Below are 20,325 nucleotides of genomic sequence, written 5' to 3'. Positions count from 1 at the left end.
ACACTTCACTGATTCCCACCACGCACCCCATCCAAACTCACGTGAGAGCTGCTCAGCAGAGGTCTTGAGGATCAGAAAAGCTGTCAGGCACCATTCGGGGACAGGGGGTCACAGCAGCCCTGCTCGTGACCTCCCCTCAACAGGGTGCAGTTAGGTCCCTGCAGGGAGGTATGACCCCACAAGGGCAATGAGGGGACCAGGCAGGAGCTGTAGTGGGGCAGGCAGGCCCTCCAAAGCACAAGCCTTTATTGACTGTCCAGACAGAGCAGGCAGAGTCACGAAGGCAGCCCAGTCAGGCCAAGCTCCAGCAGAGCCCTGGGTTTGGCTGAATATCAGCAGAGAGGGGAGAGGGGTTGGGAACCCAGGATATGGCAGGAGCATGGGCCATCCCTCAGCCTGAGCCCCTGTGAGTCAGGGACTGGGAAATCTGGCGTACAGTTCCTGCTTCCAGGAAAGCAAAAATGAAAGCAAATCCTAAAAAAAGACGAACTACAGAGAGTCACATTCAAAGGCCTTAAAATAGCAGTAAACAAAAGCTGGGAGGTGAAGGGGGTGAGGAAAGAAAAAGCTCACAACCCTCCTTGGTGTCCTGTTTTGCTCTTGCTCTGCTGAATTGTATGGGACCCCCAGTGCTGGTCATAGTCACAGGAGAGATATCAGCACTGAGCTGGGGTCATTCTCCCCATCTTCTCCACTCCTTCATTTCTCTAAATGTCTCCTGTGGTCCTGGGCAGGGGCTGGAGTGGCTGATCTCCAGCCCGGCCACCTTCACCTGTGGAGTGAAGATTCTGCTGTGTGCCTTTGGCTGCTTTTGGAGCTCACGCCACCACAGCTGCCTGCACATGAGTGTCTGAGACAGGCTGGAGCACAGGGCATGCCTGCCACAGCGTGACCCCTTCATCCCAGCTGTGCCCAAACACTGGTCCCCGAAGTTGCCCAACAGTGCCCAGGTGAGAGCAGCATCCCTCAGCCTGACCCTCCTGAGACCCCTTCCAGCAGATCTTGTCCCTGGGAGGGATGACACAGCTGTGGGTCCCTCAGAAGGCTGAGCCATGAGCCACCCTTTTAGATGCCCATCTCTGCTCTTCCGTACCCCTGCTTCAGGCTGGGAGCGCTCCCTGGAGCCGTGCTCTGCTGCTGCCTGGGGTTCAGGGGACAGAGCAATCCCCACCATCCCCTGGCACAAAAAGGCTGGGGAAAATGGGGAAGTGAGTCAGTGAAGAGAATGAGCAGATGTTTGTCCTGAGGGTTAGGCTCTCCTGGGAGAGCTCTGCTCTACTCCCAGCTTTCACTCATCCCTACAGTACTTTCTGTGATGGTGGCCCAGGGAAATTTTTTTTCTTACCTTTTAAATTATCCCCCTTAGTTTTGCTGGGCAAGGACTTCCTTTTCCTGGAAAGGCAAAGGGAAGTCCTGAGTAAGACTGACACTTCCCATCACCTTGCTGAGCCTGTCACCTTCGTACTCACCTGGAAAGCAGGAAGCACAGAATCCCTGCAGACACAAGGAGGAGTGCCAACAGCACAACCACCCCAATCGCAGTCCCGTGCCAGGAGTCTGGAGGGCTCCCTGCAACTAACACAGCCAGGAGTGGGTGCCACAGCCTGGGCCATGTCCTGGCAATGGCTCCAACAGTAGCAAAGGGTATATGCAATGGTGTAGATGAGTGTCTTGGCTTGGGTTTCTTCTACAATGGAGGATCATCCCATGTATGGGAAACAAAAGGTTTCCTCTGCCATATACAAGACCCCACCACTCCTATGCTCAGCCAGTACCTCTCCATGGAAAGCAGCCAGGCTGGGAAAAAAATGAACATGTGGGAGAGAGGCTTGGGCACAGGGTGCGAGGACCCCACTTACCAACGGAGAAGCTGTAGCAGATGCAGGTGAACTTCTCTGCCTGTTGGGGAAGATGGGAGGGAGAGCTCAGGGCACTCCTGCTCCACTGCCCACCCTGGGACAAATGCCTCCCACCCATGGCCACCAAATGCCCCAGCTGTGGCCAGGGACCCTGGGGCACTGTCCTGCCAGTGCACCCGGGCTCTCAGCAACGGAGCCGGGAGCAGAGCCCGTGCGGCACTGCCACTCTCCATAGACCCTGCCGAGGGTCCCGGCCCTGGCTGGCCGCGACCCGGAGAGCAGGACCCCCCGTGGTGGGTACCTGCTGCGAGCGGCAGACGAGGCGGAGAAGGACCGTGTAGTCCCAGCCCAGCTGGAGGGCAGCGTTGTGGAAACCCTGCCCGCGGGTCCCCTCGCCCAGCACAAAGTCCATGGGGGCGGTGAGGTTGATCACGGCGGCCACGTAGGCGTCGGGCTGCCGGCTGGCGTTGAAGGGCTGCGGGTCCCCCAAGCAGGCGCCTTCCACCGCCGTGCTGTTGTGTGTGGCGGCCACAATCAGCTGGTGCTCCCTGCAAGGCGGGAGGTGAGAGGGCCAGGGGGGACAGGGATGGGGAGAGAGGGAAGGGGGCAGCTGCGGGCAAATGCTGTCAGAGGGGAAAACCCTCTCGGGGCTACAGAGAGCAGAGCTGCTGGGGGCTGCACTCACATCGCTGCCTCGGGGGGACGGGAGATGGGATAGAGGGGAAGTACGGCCGTTCCTCGGGATGGGGAGATGTCACCGACGCTGCGGCAGCTGATGTCAAGAGGCTGTGCGGTGCCTGGAGGGGAAGAGCTGGGGGATGAGCATCCGCGGGCAGGACAGCAGGGGCTGTGTGAGGAGCAGGGGCAGCTGCGGGCAGTGCAGGCTGCAGAGCACAGCTCCTCTGTGCCCAGGCTCCTTGGTGATGGCCACAGGGCCACAGGGCTGGGGACAGAGAGCTGCCTCAGCCAGGGTGCACGTCATGGCCACCCTGGAGGCACCAGGACACAGCGAGCCTTACCCGAGCTGTTGGTCTGAAACTCCCACAGCGACGCAGGCCCGGCTCCGGCAGCCGTGAGCCCCTGCATCGTCACCACGTAGCTGCTGCTGGGGCTGTGCTCAGGCAGCCCGTGCTCAGTGACGTTGCTGCTCAGCCGCAGCCGCTCCATCTCCAGGAAGCCGCCGTCCTGCGCACTCCTGGCCGTGATGTTCAACTGGGGATAGGGGACCGAACTGGAGGGCAGCAGCTCTGACCTGTCCTCTAGGAACCTGCCCACAGCACACCGAGACAGAGAAAAGCACCCCTGCAAGCCTCTCCTCCTCTGCGCCTGCCCCCCTTGTCGAAGGCTCCTGGAGAAGAACCAGCAGGAGCCTTGGCCCCGTGTGTGGCCCTCAAGGTACACAAGAGGACGAGAGGAGGAATTTGGAGCCACTACTCAAGATGTCAGAGTGGCTGCGTCTGTGAGCAAAGGACCAAGCCTCTGTGAAGAGCTGAGGGCAAGAGGGAGGCCAATTGTTTGAAGAGTAATGAGCCCAAGGCCAGGTCACTGGTACCGTATTGCAACAACACAGGCACTGTGGTGATATCCCCAAGAGGGGCCCTGAACAACTCTTTTTTCCCATGCAAGACTGGAGCCTAAAGACTCTGTCTACATGAAAATGGGCAGACAAGTTCCCACAAGGGATACAGATGGAGGCCCCCATCTGCCAACGCATCATTTGAATTTCTCATGAGATCCCAGGCCATCCTTGCTGCTGTCAGGGTCTTTATGGAAATGGCATCTTGGGAATATGCAAAAAAAGGAGCTAACTGAAAGCAGAAAAAGGGATTCTTTTCACAAACAGAGCTGTCTGGGAGCAGGGAACTGGTTTGAACAGACACACAAGCAATGCCGTCAGGGCTCCTACTTGCCATTTTCTCCAGGAAAGAGTGAAGAGGGGCACAAGGGACCAGCATGCCCTGGTCCCTGTCACCCCACAGAGATCTGTCCTCAGAGCTGGCATAGGGTCTTACCACCCCTCAGCACTAGAAAGCAGGGCTGCACCATGGAAAGAGCCCCAAACCTACAGACAGAAGAGGTGCTTCTAGACAACTCAAAGGAACAGTGCAACTCTCTCAGAAGAATAGGTGTTTTCAGAAGACAATTCAAACCACAGGCTTCCCTGTGCCAGGAACCTGAAACAAGCATGCAAGAGGCACAGGAAACTGTGAGGCCACCCAGGGACGACACGTCACCAAGTGCTGCACACCAAGACGCAGTCTGCCAAACCCCAGCCTGGCAGACCCAGGGCGGAAGCCCAGCAGGCAGGGAGCACCCACCAACTCTCTGGGCAGCTCCACACCATGAGAAATGTTGAGCATGAGACAGAAAATGTTCATGCTCATCACAGCCAGATATTCATTTGGACTGGATGGGGACTGTCAGAGGTTATCACAGTTTTCCCTTCCCCACTCTCTCCCAGGCTGCCTGCACAGAGCTCCAGGCAGGGAGGTCCCTGGCAAGGTCAGGGGCACCACAGGCACTCTGTGGCCCCCTGGTACCTGGTATCCGATGATCTCCCCTTTGCAGGAGGGCAGAGCCTTCCACCTGAGGGACCCTGTGTTGGGATCCAGCCACAGCTTCTCCGGTTTGTCTGGCACTTGAAGCACAAGAGGACGGGGTCAGGCATGAGGCCAGCGAGGATTTGTCCCCCACAAAGGCTGCATGTGCCACAGCAGCAGCAACAGTGTGGTGAGTGAGGAGGGGCCCTGCACAGACTCTTCCCCAGAGCACCACAGGATCCAAACAGCCCTAGGCAAAGTACCATCACTGCAGGGAGCAGATGCTCAGGCTGAGCTGCCAGGTGAAAGCGACATCTATACACCTGCCCTACCTGTGACACAGCCCAGAACTGTCCCTTCTCTCCTGTACTCATGTGCACATGCCTGTTTCCTTTGTCCTGACCAACCAGATGAAAAGGATTGTGCTGGGGGGCATGGAGATGGTGACACTGTAGACAGTGAAGGGCTGCAGAGGCGGACAGGTGAATGTTCCCTCCTGCCCATGTAGCATCTCCTCTCCCTTCACCTCCTCAGCCTCACAGGGAGGGGAGGAAGGCCCTGCCAGACTGCACACGGCCTGCATGCGCTGGCAGGCATCCGGGAGACTGCAGGTCCAGTTCAGTTTGATGCTGGTGCTGGAAATCTCCAAGGTCTCAGGGACAACCTGGAGGATATCTGTGAAGGAAACATTGCAAGAGGGTCAGTCCCTTCCCTTCCCCTCCCAGCCCTGCGAGGGTGCTCCAGTTGGAGAGCCCTGCTCCCCACCCAGCCGGGAGGGAGAGAAACCATGAGGCTGAAATTGGTCACTCCTGTGGTAGGGCTCTCTGGTAGGGGAGCAGCAGGAGTCAGGTCAGGCACAGGGGCTGCCTTGACATAGCCTTTGATAGCACCTACCATTTCCCCAGGCAGACAGGAGCCTGAAACCTCCTGTGCAGGCACAGACTGCCTTCCCCTGCTCAAGAAGGGCAGAACAGGGCAGCCAGGAGAGCTCCTGATGCCTCCCTTACCGATGCATTCCACGCTGGACCGAATGCGGATCCAGACCCCTCTGCTGTTCCTTCCAAGCCAAACTTCTCTGTATATGGGTTTCCCATGACTGAGGGACTGGACTTCCCTCCCACATTTAACATGGGTGAAGGGTGGCTGGAAACCATCAGGGCAACTCAGCATCACTTCTTTGTTCTTCTTGTAACTGTCCTGTTCTGGTGCCAGCTGCAGTCTTGAGTCCCACTGGGGCCTTCGGCACATTTCTGGCAGAAGTGACAGTGGATATTGGTTGGGCTGGGAAGTGATGAGGTGGAGCATGATGGGTGGTGGGAAAAAAAATCCCCAGCAATACCTCTGGTCCCTGAAGTGAGAAGAAAGATGACATACCCATCTGCCAGGATGTGACCCATAGGCAAGGCTTGTTGGGATGGGGCTCTCCTTGTGCACCCAGCGCGTGAATGGTCACTTATCCATGAATCTCCTCCCTCCACCCTTGTGTCCAGGGACGCTATATACCTTCCTCCACAGCCCACCGCAGGGAGCTTCCCAGGACAATCACTCCTGCACTAGGAGACTCTCTCCAGCCACTCATTCAGCCATGTCAGCCACCCCAGCTCAGGATGCCCTTGCTGGGTCATGGGTCCACCAGCCCTTCTGGCATAGATGTTTCTCCAGACATGGATCACCCCTCCCACAGGGAGCAGAGGTGCCCCTGTGACAATTCTGGGGTGCCTGGGTACTGGCTCTGTCAGTACCTCAGCTACTCTCCTCCTGCCCATGCCACTGTGCAGTGGGACATGGGGATGAGCAATGTCTTCTCCATTCACATCCCCTTCTTTACCCAGACCCTGCCCCTCTTCCCTGCCACAAGCCCTGCTCCCTCCTCCACAACCCCTCCACACCATATTCACCATCCTTGGGGCTGAGCACACAGAGCCTGTCGCAGATATTTGCTGAGTGCTGCAGGGAGAGGCTTTGTGGCAATGTTTCCTACAAGCAAGCATGCTGGCACCTGAAGAGAAGCTCATTCCTGTTCCAGCCTCTGCAAGGGGCTCTGGGAGGCCTTAAAATGCTTAAAATACTATCTCCCTTCTCCCAAAGGAGCAGAGAAGGGATCTCACAAGGTTCAGACAATCTTCTGAACAGCCAGAAAGAAGTACAGACGTGCTGGTAAACAAGTCACTTATGGTCAGGCTTTGCTCTTAAACAACCCTGACTGCAGAAGGCAAGAGATGCCTAGCTGAGCACCACAACCAGAAGCTGTGTCCCACTGACACACAGCCACGACCTACCCCACGTGCAGGCACCCAGCTTCTCCCCACGCCCAGGCCCATCCAGCTGGCAAAGCGGCAGCAAATTCCCTTTTGCTCTGCTCTCAGCAGGCAGTGTCCCTCGGGCACACCTGGTGATAGGATGTGTACAGAAAGTAGTAGCCCTGCTCCCTGGAGACCCTTCCCCTGATTCATAATGCATGAATTCATGCCTGATTCATACCTGCAGCCTCCAGGGAACAGCTGGCAAACTGGCTTGGTGCAGGACATCACCCACCCCTGACTGTCCAACCCAATTCCTTCTTCCCACAGCACCCCAGTGCGCCCACACCCACCCCTTCGGTGTCTCCAAGAGACATCAGGTACCCCAGCTGACAGCACTCAGAGGTCTGCCTGGGCTCCAGCCCAGGGCTGCAGGCAGCAAAGATGCATGTCTCCTTACAGAAGGAGAAGCATCATAATCTCTCCAGCAAAGAGGAGGAACCGGTTCTTACCTGTTTCCCAGGGCACTTCTTGGACCTTGGGATCAGGTTCTTCCCGGCCCTGTGCTGTCTGCAGAGATACAAGGACCAGGAGAAACCTCAGAGCCAGCAACTGTAGGGCCATGCTAGTATGAAGTCCCCAGGCAGCACTCAAATCTCAGTCCCACTTGCTGCCTCTCAGCCCAGGCACCAGTAACTGGCTGCAAGACTTGCAGCCACAGGAAGGAAACAGACACATGGGGAAATCTCATGAGAGAAGCTTCCTCTTTGGGGATGGAACTTCCCATCAGTGTCAGTACTGCTGCCTTTTGCTGCCTTTTTTCTCTAGGGGCTCCTGGTACTCAGAGCCCCTGTCACCCAGATCCCAGAGTTTTCCCCTAAACCCTCCTAGTTACCAGAGTGCATTCAAGAAGCACTACTCCTATTTCTGAGGCAATGTCCTTGTGCTTCTGAATGCCTCTGCATGGGGTTCAGAGTTGTGATGAGTCACTGCACTTCTCCTCAATGATCACAGGAGATGGAGGATCTCTGAGAAAGCACATAAAGAGATGGCAAGAAGCAGAGATAGGAATGGGGATGTGAACTGCAAGGAGTACTTCAAGGTCTGAAAAAGTCCTTTGCCCTTCTGAAAGATACACTCAACCTGCTCCTTCTCTCTTTCTTCCCTGCTCTTCTATCCCCAGCTGCCTTCTCTTCCTCCCCATCCTCTGTCCCCAAGTGTGCAGACCACGCTGTCCTCCAGTGCCAGCTGAGTGCCACCTCGGTCCCAGAGGGATGGGTAATCAGACATGGGGGCTGCAGAGGAGCAAAGACCATGCTTGACCCTCAGCTTTTGCCCATGGCACATGCACAGGACACACTCCTGCCCAGGATGAATATGGGGGAGCACCACTACTCATGGTCCTCAACACAGCCCCCATCCAAACGCACGTCAGAGCTGCCCAGCACAGCCCTGAGGGACTGTGTGTGGAGGCTGTCAGCCACAGCTCCAGCCACAGCAGCCCTGCTCACCGCTTCCCCTCAGCAAGGTGCTGTTATCTCAATATCCCACAGAGAATGAGCCCCCACAAGGGCAATGCAGGAGACCAGGCAGGAGCTGGGGGTGGGGGTGAGCAGCCCCCTCCAAACCACGAGCTTTTACTGGTTGTTTGGACAGAGGAGGCAGAGTCACAGGGATGATAGCCCTGGGTCTGACTGGAGCGGGGCAACCCAGGAGGTGGCAGGAGCACGAACCAACCCTCCACTTCCCCATATCCCAACCCTGCACATTCCCCTTTCCCAACCAGCAGCAGTCACACGGAGATAAGCTCCCTCTTCCCCCCTCTGCCCAATACCCATTGAGAGCAGCTCCGTCATACATGCAGGTCACACTAACTGAAGTCCATGAGAAGGAAATGCTTTGGTCCCAGGGACCAGCTGCAGGTACCACGATGATGGTCAGACAGCTCATATGAAGGACTACTGTCCCAGTTTCAGCTGGCATAGAGTTAATTTTTCTTCTTAGTAGCTAGAATTTGGATTCGGTATAGGATTTGGTATGAGAAGAATGATGATAACACACTGATATTTTCAGTTGTTGCTAAGAGATCAAGGACTCTCCAACTCCCTCTGTCCTGCCTTTGCGCAGGTGTACAAGAAGCTAATGAAATATTCCCTATCATGTAATGTCATTCTCAGTATATAAAGGAGGGATGACTGTGAAGGAGGGCGTTCTCCCTCACTTCTGGGATAGTGATTGCGGGATCTTGGTACTTCAGGATCGCTAGCAGGGAACAGGCTGGGTATCAGCTGGCAGGTGGTGAGCAGTCGCATTGTGCATTAGCCATTTGTACTTTCTATTATTGATATTGCTTTATTTTATTACAATTATTAAATTGTTTTTACCTCAATCTATGAGTCTCCCTACCTTTACTCCCCCAATTCTCTTCCCCATCCCCCAGGCAGGGGAGGGTGAGCAAACAGCTGCGTGGTGTTTGGCTGCTGTCCGGGTTTAAACCACAACACTGCCAAAACATGTCTTTACTGGCACATGCAGGTCATCCCAGGCTAAATAAAGGCCAGAGAAGAGAGTGCTTGATTTCCCCATCTTCCAGCAGTGTGATCTTCACCAAGTAGAGCCTTTGGGCAGCCTCCAGGCTGCACAGGCCACTGGCATCCCTCAGGACAGGAGAGGCAGTGGCTGCTGGAGGCTGCACCCAGAGCAGCAGCCAAGACTGACCAGATCCCGAATGCTGCAAGATGGAGATTTCCCAAGAGGGTCAGCATCAACTGCACCTCACAAAATGGGAGACAAGCACCAACAGCCACCAAGGGGGTCACAGACCAACACAGAGGTCCAGCTCAGCCTAGTTGAGACCATGCTACTTGTAGGATGGGGAGGAAGGAAAGTAGCAACCTGAAGCATTGCTCTGGGAGCACAAGGCTTCTCAGACATGCTTTCTCGGGGCTGCCAGGGGCTGGAAAAGCCTAGTCCGAGCTCCTCCATGAAGATTCGTAGGGACAGGGCTGTTACACACAAAACAGGGAGGAAACACGACAAGGTGGGAGCCATCGCATGTCAAGCAGCCCTTGAAAAACAGCAAAATTTATTGGTTGTTCAGACAGAGCAGCACAGCTGCAGGGGCAGTGTGGTCAGGCCAAAAGTAAGAAGCAGCCAGGGGCTGGGTGTATATGGGAATATGAAACTGGGAAAGATGGATTGGGACCCAGAGTGGCTTCAGTCTCAGAGGACAGTTGTAGGCACCAGGACACAAGTGGAATGGCTTTGACAAAGCACTGGAGGACTACCAGAACACGTCCTTGCTGGCACAAGCAGGTCATCCCAGGCCTTGGGCTGCTCCTGCTCTGTGACAGAGGATGCTGGAGCTTGATGAGGAAGCAAATTTGAGGGGGAGCAATAACCCAGCACAAGATATATGAGGTCCTGCTTCCGGCAGTGGAGGACCAAGCCTCAAGAAGGGGCTATGGGAAGTGCTATCAGCAATGAGCCTCAGACGTCCACCCCATCTTCTCTCCCTCACTGCGCTGATTGTCTCCTTAGGACTGCAGGACAGGCAGGGGCTCGGGCAACGTCTCTCCAGCCTGGCCACATTTACCTGGAGAGACCAAGGGCACTCAGAGCAGAGGCTGCTGTGTGCCCTCAGCAGCGTGGGGAGCTCAGGCCTCCACAGCTGCCACTGTTTACCCTCTCCCTGCCATGTTTGAGAACACAGGCAGGACAATCCATCTCCCACCTGCATCTGCCAGAAGATTCTCCTTGATCACGCAGTAATTATCCAAGTTCTCATAGGGCTGGAGCTCTGGGGGAATGACAAAAATAGCATGAGGGACTCAGGGGCCGTGGGGGAAGGAGCAGGGCAGACCCAGGCAGTCACTGGGGGCTGGAAGGCACCCTGGGGCATGCACCAGCAGGGCAGCAAGGCTGGGCAGGCCGAGCACAAGGGACATCTCCCAACTCTCATGGGCGCCGTGGGGGGAACCCAGCCAGAAGTTGCTGGAAGAAGCAGCCAGAGGAGGCTCTTAGCTGGGGATAGCAGATGTGGGACATGCTCTGGCAGACCAGCCAGAGTCAGCTGGGCTGCCTGCAGCCACCACAGGATGGCAACAGGCTCTCCTGCAGTAAAACTGTTCCTCTCCTAGTTCCAACCCCAGCCCTACAGCCCTCTCTGTGATGGGGACCCTACCTGTGTAATGATCCTCCTCGACTTTGCTGGGCAAGGCCTTCCTTTTCCTGGGAAGGCAAAGGGCAGTCCTGAGTCAGGGGGAGAGGCAGACCTGGACCAGGGCCTTGTTGAACCCAGCGGCAGAGGCATGGAGGGCTGTGGACCCTCCCTCTGGGCCTCTCATGAGCTGGCAGGCATTGCTCATCAACAAGGGAAGGGGTCTCAGCATGGACGGTCCCTGCCCCAGCCCCAGGGAAGATGCTTATGAGCCCCATCAAGCCAAGCTATGGTAGGACCAGCCAACAGCATCCTCCACACCCAGAGAAGGGTGGGAGCAGCTGGGGAAACCCCTTCTCCATTCCCTGCCACCCCACAGCACAGCATGGCCTGAGGCAGAGCAGCCACTCCAAGTCTCCTGCCTACTCACCTAGACAGCACAAACCACAGGATCCCTGCAGACAGGGGGACCAGCACCAGCACCACCACCACTACTGTGACTGCTGACCTTGGCCAGAGTCCCAGAGACTGTCCTGAAACTAACACACAGCCAGAGTGGGTGCCACAGCCTGGACCATGTGCCAGCAACAGCCCCAAACTTGGCGCTGGGTGTGTACATGTGGTGTAGACACGTGTGTCCAGGCTCTGCTGTCCTGGCTGCTGCACGGACAGGCAGCAAGGCACAGTCTTCCCCTGCCTTCACATCTGCTGGACAGGGCAAAGCAGAAGGAGGCTCTGGAGCAGAGGGACTTGCCCCATCTTCCATACACAACCGGAGGGTCAGGAAACCTGCTCAACCAGACTGCACACAGCAGGAGGACACACAGAGCCAGGCTCAGAAGCCCTAGTGCTGTCTGACCTTGAGCCCCAAGTGCACATGCATGCAGGGATGGGTATAATCTTGAGTGGAAGAGCGGAGGTGCCAGCTCTGCTTTCACATGCACAAACAGGGGCTGAAGCTCTGGGGACCAGGCAATGCACTGCCTTGAAGCAGGACTCACCCAGCCCCATGGTTCTCAGGTTGCCCACACTCCCCACCTCTCTCCTGGTGGGGACAGGGTCAGAACACACACAGCTCTGGAAGCTGCTCCAGGCTCAGGGTTTGCTGCCAGGGAGGCCACCACAGCCAGACCCAGGGCAGAACAATCATTACCTGAGACGTAGGTTTGAAATTCCAGCAGTGACGCAGCCCCAGCACCAGCCACGGTGAGGCCCTGCACTGTCACCATGTATTTGCTTCCTGGTGCCTGTTGAAGTGGCGTGTACTGAGTGACAGACTGGTTCACCAACACCTGCCTGAATTCAAGGAAGCTGCCATCATGCGCTCTCCTGGCTGTGATGTTCAGCTAGAGGAAGGATAGGGAGCTGGTCGAGAGCAGCACCGACCTCCCACTCCCACTAAGGTCAGTTCTGTGGAGAAAGCCTGCTACTGATGTCTGGGAACAGGAGAGGACCTGATGCTACCAGAAGCATCAGCAGTGTAGAGCTGATGAGCCCTGGCTGAGGAGGGCTCACACCTCTCCCCAGGCTGCCTGCACAGAGCTCCAGGCAGGGAGGTCCCTGGCAAGGTCAGGGGCACCACAGGCACTCTGTGGCCCCCTGGTACCTGGTATCCGATGATCTCCCCTTTGCAGGAGGGCAGAGCCTTCCACCTGAGGGACCCTGTGTTGGGATCCAGCCACAGCTTCTCCGGTTTGTCCGGCACTGGAAGCACAAGAGGACGGGGTCAGGCATGAGGCCAGCGAGGATTTGTCCCCCACAAAGGCTGCATGTGCCACAGCAGCAGCAACAGTGTGGTGAGTGAGGAGGGGCCCTGCACAGACTCTTCCCCAGAGCACCACAGGATCCCAGCAGTCCTGATTCCAGTACCATCACTGCAGGGAGCAGATACTCGGGCTGAGCTGCCAGGCAAAGGGCACCTTTGCATTTCATGTAGACATACCTGTTTCCTTTGTCCTGAGGAGCCGTGTATACAGGATCGTGCTGGGGGGCAGGGAGACAGTGACACTGTAGACAGTGAAGGGCTGCAGAGGGGGACAGGTGAATGTTCCCTCCTGCCCTTGTAACATCTCCTCTCCCTTCACGTCCTCAGCCTCACAGGGAGGGGAGGAATGTTCTTCCAGCCGGCACCTGGCCCAAATGCGCTGGCAGGCATCCGGGAGCCTGCAGGTCCAGTTCAGTTTGATGCTGGTGCTGGAAATCTCCAAGGTCCCAGGGACAACCTGGAGGATATCTGTGAAGGAAACATTGCAAGAGGCTCACTCCGTTCCCCTTACAGCCTTGCAGCCAACCTCTGCCATCCCCACTGTTCTCTCCTTAGCCTGTTCCCAGCTCACTGTGGAAAAGGCCATCTCCCAGACTATGCTCATGCACTGCCTGCACCTTCCTTGGGCCCTCGACCATTCCCAGGGGTACTCTGGGGGGCTGCAGTGACTGTGGGAAAGTAAGAGCAGGTACTTGTGGCCTCTCTGCAACTACCACTCTGGGGCTAGCAACTCATCTGGTGTCTGGTCCCTTTCATATCAACAGTGACTTAGTCAACCAACACAGCAGTCACAGCAAGACTCTCACGCTCTTCTCCAGGCTGACCCATCTAGCTGGTCTGGGCTTGCTGCCTGGCATCCTACATGCAGGGGCTTGTCCTCCTCAGTGCTGTGCAGGGTGCCCCAGCGGCCAGCAGTGCAGACACAAACCTGGGATGCAGCAGCAGTTTTCTCTGGAGTGAATGCCCATGCTGTGCCCTGACCACCCTGAGCACAGGGCACTAATGCTGTGGGACATACACAGCACTGCTCTCCCTGCCTGGGGAGAACAGACTGAGAGCACTGGGAGAACAGCTGCTTTGCTCACTTACCCACACAGGTCAAGTTCCCCTCCATACGGTGCCAGCGGCCTGTGCTGTTCCTTACAAACCAGCCACTTCGAGGAATCATGGAGCCTTCCCTTGTGTTGAGCTTCACACATTTGAGTTCCATGGGGGGAGGCCAGTGCCCCTCAGGGCATCTCATCTTCACCACTTCATTTGGGTTGAAGGTCCCCCATTCTTGGTCAAATATAAATCTGGAGTCCCACTGAGGCTTCTGGCATTTCTCTGCACCAACAAGACGGGGAGGCATTAGCAGGGCAGAGGGTGGCCCTGCAGGCCATGCCAGTGGATGGAGCAGGGAATCCCTTCCCATGGCACGGCAGGGTGAGAGATGGAGCTCCAGGACACCATATAGAGCAGCCCTCCTGCATCAGGCACTCAACAAGGGGATGAGGACAAGAAGGGCCCTGCACTGGAGCTGGAGCTCTGAGGACTGGGGCACCCATGAGGGGCTCATACTGTGCACAAAGCCTGCACAGAGACTGATGGACCAGCATTTGACCCAGGTGCCCTGTTCATCCCTCACGTAGGACACCACCACCCTGAGTCCTCCTGAGAAGGCAATAAAGCCTGAGCCTGAAAGCTGGCTCCTGCAGTGATGGTGTGCAGCAGACACTGGGAGGGGACACCAGCACATGAGGAGTAGGCCAGGCCTTTGTCCTGCCCACACAGGCTGAGAAGACACAGGGAACAGAGTCCTGTGATCTCCCAGGATCTGACACGGTGCTTTTGGCCGCCTGTGCCACAAACACCTGTCAGACCTACAGGACTGTAACCCCCATCTCCTCTACACATGCTCTCGCCAGAATCCTTCAGGGAGACCCATGTCACTCACGCACCTCCACCAGGAACCTCCCAGCCACCCATGAGCCACAGTCTGGAGCCCTGCACACCGGGCTCCTTGCCCTAACCTGGCATGAGCAGCTCTGGCCACTGCCCCCCACCTTGATCCCAAAGTCTCTTCCTGACGGGACCCTCAGGGACTGAGGCTGGCAGCAGCTCCCTCCCCACCAAGGCTCCCACCCACTGGTTAGCCGTAGGCTGGACACAGGTCAGGCACAGGGGCTGCCTAGACACGGCCTTCAGCAGCACCTACCATTTCCCCAGGCAGACAGGAGCCTGAAACCTCCTGTGCAGGCACAGACTGCCTTCCCCTGCTCAAGAAGGGCAGAACAGGGCATCCAGGAGAGCTCCTGATGCCTCCCTTACCGATGCATTCCACACTGAACATGGACTGAATGTTGATCCATCTGCCTTTGCTGTTCCTTCCATTCCAAGTTTCTCTGTATACAGGTTTTCCATTGATGATGGACAGGACTTTTCCTGTACATTTGACATGGGTAAAGGATGGCTGGAAACCATCAGGGCAACTCAGTATCACTTCTTCATTCTTCTTGTAACTGTCCTGGTCTGGTGCCAGCTGGAGTCCTCGGCCCCAGTGAAGCCTTTGGCATGTTTCTGGCAGAAGTGAAAGTGAGTGTTAGTTGGGGTGGGAGGTTTTGAGGAGGGGCTGGGGTATGTGTTGGGGCATCATCAATCCCCAGCAATCCCTCCATCCCTGAAGGGAGATGGAAGGTGACACATCCATCTGCCAGGATGTGACCTGTAGACAAGGGTTTTTGGGATAGGGCTCTCCTTGTGGGTGCATGCCAACCAGGGCTGAGGCCTGCTCAGGCAGATGATGGATGAGGATGTGTCAGAATTCAGTGGAGGAATGGTCTCAGGTACCAAAAACATCTGAGTGGCCCCTGTCAGGCATCAGAAGTGCATCCCTGGCCACAGTGATGATGGTGGAAGCTCAGAGATCAATGAATGGGACAGGATTTGACCATGGAACTCCATAAGAGGTATCTCCTCGCACCCTGCTTACCAATGCACACTACGTTCCCCTCAATGTGGATCCAGACATCACTGCTTTTCCTCCCCAGCCACACATCTCTGTTTAGAGATCCAGAATAATTCAAGGACTGAGCTCCCCCTGCACATTTGACATGGGTGAAGGATGGCCGGAAACCATTGTTGCAGCTCAGAGTCACTTCTTCATTCTTTTTGTAATTCCCACGGACTGGAGCCATCTGGAGTCTTGGGTCCCACCAAACAGGCCTTTGGCATATTTCTGTCAGAGCTAAAATTGGGTGAGTATTTCTGGGAGGTGACGAGAGGAGGCTTGGGATACATCTCTTCTCCCCGTGACTCTGACCACTCGCCCTGACACATGCAAGGGTCCCTCTACTCCCATTGTGTGCCCAGCAACTGTTCAGAGGCACAGGGCTTATTTTCAGCCCTATCTCCAGGACTCCAAATCTTCCCCTGGGTTCCACCCACCCATGGGGTACTTGAGACCAAATTCTCACGACATCCCTCATGCCCAGGTGAGCAAAGCAGCAGTGACAGCCTCCCCCACCAGAGTTCACCCAAACCCAGAGAAGCTTCCCAGGGAAACAAGCAGCACAAAATGCCAAAGCTTTAAGCTGAAACCCTTCAGCTACTCCTCCTTCTCCCAGGTTCACAGAGACAGCTGTCCATGTGGAGCCAGAAGACACTGACCAGGAAGGGTTCCTGCCTTTTAACTCCTCCCCAGGAGCACAGACCCTGGCAGCTGCCCACAGCAAGGTGCTGAGATAAAAGATGCCCTGGCACTGACAGGACAGGGCAGAAAGCCAAGGCATCCAGGTCTCCCATTCCTGGACTGTCACCCAGGTGGGGCTGAAGCACGACCATGTCACAGAGGGTCTGTCACCAGCTCAGGACCCTGGGTCAGGGTGATGTGGGGCTGTGCTTACCCTTGCAGGTAGCAGTCCCATTCCACAAGGTCTGGGGCCCGTTGGAAATACATCTGATCTCAGGGACCGATGGCACATACTCCCCAGCACAGCTCAGCTGCACCAAATCGTTCAAGGCATAGCTGCTCTGGTGTGGGGTAAACTGCAGCTTGGGGTCCCAGTCGGAGGGAACTTTACATCTTCCTGTGTGCAAAGGACATGAGGGAGAGCCCTGAGGGTCACTGGGCTCCGGCAGTGTCCTCGGCGGTGAGGAGTCCCCACCCAGAGGGCTGCAGGTCCCCCTCACTGCTGAGGTGTGGCAGAGATGAGAACCTCTCAGGATGAGGCCCCAGATCCCAGGTGCATTAACCCTCCCTGCACCCTCGGGCCCTCCTGCCCACCCAAGTGCTGTGGAGGCATCCCAGCCAGTGGGAAGCAGCGGCCCGGTGGATGCTGCTCTCTCCTGCGCTCTCTCCCCCAAAGACAGGGGCTGTGGAGTGCACCAGACCCAGTGAGTCTCTGCTGCCATTGCACACCCTTTCAACTTGGTCCCACGAGGCAGCTGCCAGTACCAAGAGCCTGCCTCCAGACCTCCACATCCAAGTTCACAGCACTGGCCACAAAGATCACACCCCACTTTGTGCACCCAGCCTTTTCAGTGCATTCCACCCAAAATAAGCCTGCCTTGTCCTGCCCTGGTAAATGTGTCACCCAAGACTTGCTCACCCAGTGCAAGCTGAGTCCATGAGAAGGCATCAGGGTAGGAGGTGGCCTCCCCTAAATTAAGATGAAATACCTTTCTTAAGCTACACGCATCTCTACAACTGCCCGCTTCCTGCCAGCTGGGACATATGGGGCTGCAGTCACTTACACTGGAACAGGGGCATCACAATACTTCCTTTATCTGGTAACAGGTTTGCACACCATCTTCTCAACCCTACACCCTGATGCTCCACCACAAAGGACAGTGGCGAGCCTTTGAGACCACATGTGTTGTCCACATAGGAAACTTCTTCCCCCACAGCTGGACACCTCCCAGTGCCGTCAGAACACACACTTGCTGTGACAGCCAACAGCCCTCACAGACTTGAAACGCTTGACTTGTTCCCAGACTAGTTAGGTATCCCTGGCACGCACCTTCCCCCCCTCCCATCATTAAACCCTCCTGAAGCAGTGCATCCACCCTCACACTCTTGCCCCAGAGTGACATCCAGGATCCTTCCCACCTCAGCAGAGTCCATGCTACCTGCCTGGTACCAAGTGTTTGACCACAGACACCAGCCAGAGGGGATGAAACCCCTCTGCTGTGGGAAAATCAACTATGCTTCAAAGAGCAGATTTCCACCTGTGGGGAGGAATGTTTTTTTCCTATTGGTACCTGTCAGGATAAAGGTCCCAATGACTGGATGTCGCCAAGATGCTCTACAATCTGAAAGGCTAGGCAGAAACACCCTTACACAGAAAGAGGATGAAGGATGCAGTAAGAGCACAGCCTGGCTCAGTCAGGAGGTTGACAATGACCTACAAAGCAAGAGGACACAGTGACAAGCAGGTTAGTCTCCTAAGGGAGTAGAAATCAACAAGAAAAGCCACTGAGGAAACAGCTGGCAAGGTCAAGGCATGAGAGGGGACATAGGAGAAATGGGAGCACTAGGCTGTCTCATGCAGACCTCAGTGGTGAGAGGAAGGTCAGCAAAACTGGGCCATGGGCACTGTCAGCAAGTAACACAAGCCTTTGTTGTCAAGGTGTGGTCTAGAAAATGCATGTGGGTCATTCAGATGTTGATGGCTATCCCTGAACAGTGAGGACACAGGACACAAAGAGAAAGTGAAAAAAGCACATGTCCATGGCAGACATGATTTCTTGATGACACTTGAAGAGCACCAACCGCAACAAAAGCCCCTGTGGGGCCTTGGCTTGGCACCAGGACTTCTCTCTCAGTGCAGATGGAGGCAAGCTCCGCCTCTGCCTGCTAGGCTACCCTCAATCCAGATTCCAACAGCCTCCTTTGGTGCTGCAGATGCCAACAGCACAATAAAGGATAATGGCCAGAACCTCAAACTGGTGCCCCACACCTCTTCTGCAGACATAGACACAAGAAATCTCACCCAGCCACTCAGAGCCAATACCTCTACCGAGCCCATCACAGGGTCCTTCCCTTGAGACTCTTCAGGTCAAGGAAGACAGAGCTGTGACTATCGAGAGGGCTTCTCAGGGATGGGCTGTGGGGAACAGGAGAAAGGGGCAGAAGGTGCTGCTGAGTCGAGGGGAACAGGCTCCATCCTGCCCTGGATAGATGAGGGGTGCCCATTGCTGGAAGGGCAGCATCCCTACGGCCACCAGCAATGGGTAACATGACTCATGACCCATCCGCTGACTTGGCAAGCCACTTCTGCTCCCATTTCCTTGTTGAGAGAATGACTCATACCTCAGGCCCCCACACCCCTGGTGAAAACAGCATCCATTCCTCCTGTGCTGTACAGGGACCTCAACAGGTATCGACAACCCTAGGGCAGAGCACACAGTCTCCCATAGGAAAGCCCACAGTCTCCCTAGGAAAAACCCAGCAGACACCATTGAAGTGCTCCTAGCCCTCCCGGCACAGAGAAAGAACAGAACTATGCTGTTAAAGAATAATCCCACTGAACTACAGATCCTGCAACTCCAAGGACAAGGACAATGGGAGAGAGAAGGCATCCCAGCTAACACAGGGATTCATCTCACAGCTCTCCACATCTTTGCTGAACACCACCACTGGCTTCTCCTGCTGCCTGGAGCACCCCAGAAAGGCCACCACTGCTCTGATTGCCCCGGCTTCATCTTTCCACAGTGCAACAAGAACTGGCCACCTCCTGCTTCCAGGGACGCTGCCCACTCCCTGAAGGGACACTGCAGCTCCTACGCTCCTGGAAGCTTTCCCAGCACACCGAGGCTTGCTCTCCTCGATTCCCAGAGCTTCACCCCACCACAACCCAACGGATGCCTGAGTGTCTCAGAACTGATGCAGACACCATATTCAGCCCTCCACAACAGAGCCACCACGGGGTGAACAAGGTATAGCCACATAGCAAACGTTCAGGGAGGAGCAGCAAAAACCTTTTCTGTAAGAGAGAAGCACAACCTGCTCTTACCTGCCTCCTTGGTTGCCCCCTGATTCTTGGGACCAGGGTCCTTCTGTCCCCGTGCTAGCAGCAGAGGGGCAAGGACCAGGAGAAAGGCCAGAGTCATCCCTTGCAGATCCATGCTAGCATGAAGTCCCTGGGCAGGACTCAGTCTGAGTCACTCGAGAAAGGTATCTGTGTAACCCAGCACAGGAGAGGTACAGACACAGAAATGAAACAGCCACCCAGGGAAATCACATGTGGTGCAAGAAGCTTCCTCTTTGGAAAGACACCATCCCGCCAGCCGCAGAACTGCTCCTCATCCATCTGCCTGCAGGCAGTAAATCCAGGCTTGATGGGGTCTCCTAGATGCCTTGGTCCAGCCTTTTGATGTCTACCTCAGGCCCCCGTAGCCCTGCTCCCACAAACACCCCCAAAACCTTCTCAGGTCTGTCTCACTCCTCTATCCCTCCAGATAAAGCAGTAGATTTTGAGGAAAACACTCCTGGTTCACCTGCCCAAGCCACACCAGGGTGGTCTCATAATGCATCACTTTTGACTTGAAATCAGTGTACTTATTACCTTGAACTGACCCAGTTGCAACAATATCACTGTTAAATGCCATCAACAGACCTTCCAGATCTGACAAGTTCCTGAACCAGCCAGATGTGGGTTGTTTCTGTTCTCCTGCTACCCTGCTCTGAGCTACACTTTCTCAGTGCTTTCTAGGATGTGAAGCGCCTTGAGATGGTGTGGGAATACAACAGAAGATTGGCGACAAGGATTGTAAGCACACT

General features: G+C 55.8%; 2 protein-coding genes across 2 annotated transcripts; both read right to left on the bottom strand.

The window, feature by feature from the left end:
* Positions 1 to 218: 218 nt before the first annotated feature.
* Positions 219 to 7,314, bottom strand: LOC113489690. The gene is made up of 11 exons (XM_026865645.1): positions 7,152 to 7,314; positions 5,407 to 5,649; positions 4,784 to 5,074; positions 4,400 to 4,497; positions 2,879 to 3,071; positions 2,545 to 2,656; positions 2,161 to 2,407; positions 1,860 to 1,899; positions 1,470 to 1,575; positions 1,346 to 1,392; positions 219 to 772 (listed from the first exon to the last, which is right to left on the bottom strand). Exons 1-11 carry the CDS (start codon positions 7,261 to 7,263, stop codon positions 708 to 710), a joined length of 1,554 nt encoding a protein of 517 aa, XP_026721446.1. The 5' UTR covers positions 7,264 to 7,314; the 3' UTR covers positions 219 to 707.
* Positions 7,315 to 10,175: 2,861 nt separating this feature from the next.
* On the bottom strand, positions 10,176 to 19,670 carry LOC113489814. The gene is made up of 9 exons (XM_026865836.1): positions 19,559 to 19,670; positions 14,874 to 15,122; positions 12,741 to 13,031; positions 12,405 to 12,502; positions 11,952 to 12,144; positions 11,229 to 11,337; positions 10,823 to 10,869; positions 10,373 to 10,438; positions 10,176 to 10,234 (listed from the first exon to the last, which is right to left on the bottom strand). The coding sequence occupies exons 1-9, from the start codon at positions 19,668 to 19,670 to the stop codon at positions 10,176 to 10,178; spliced, it is 1,224 nt and encodes a 407-aa protein (XP_026721637.1).
* Between the last annotated feature and the right edge of the window lie 655 nt (positions 19,671 to 20,325).

Source organism: Athene cunicularia, assembly GCF_003259725.1.
Source record: "Athene cunicularia isolate RWA chromosome Z unlocalized genomic scaffold, athCun1 chrZ_part1, whole genome shotgun sequence".
Lineage (NCBI taxonomy): Eukaryota > Metazoa > Chordata > Aves > Strigiformes > Strigidae > Athene > Athene cunicularia.
Note: the sequence above shows the minus strand (reverse complement) of the source record. Positions and strands in the feature narration are given on the sequence as shown.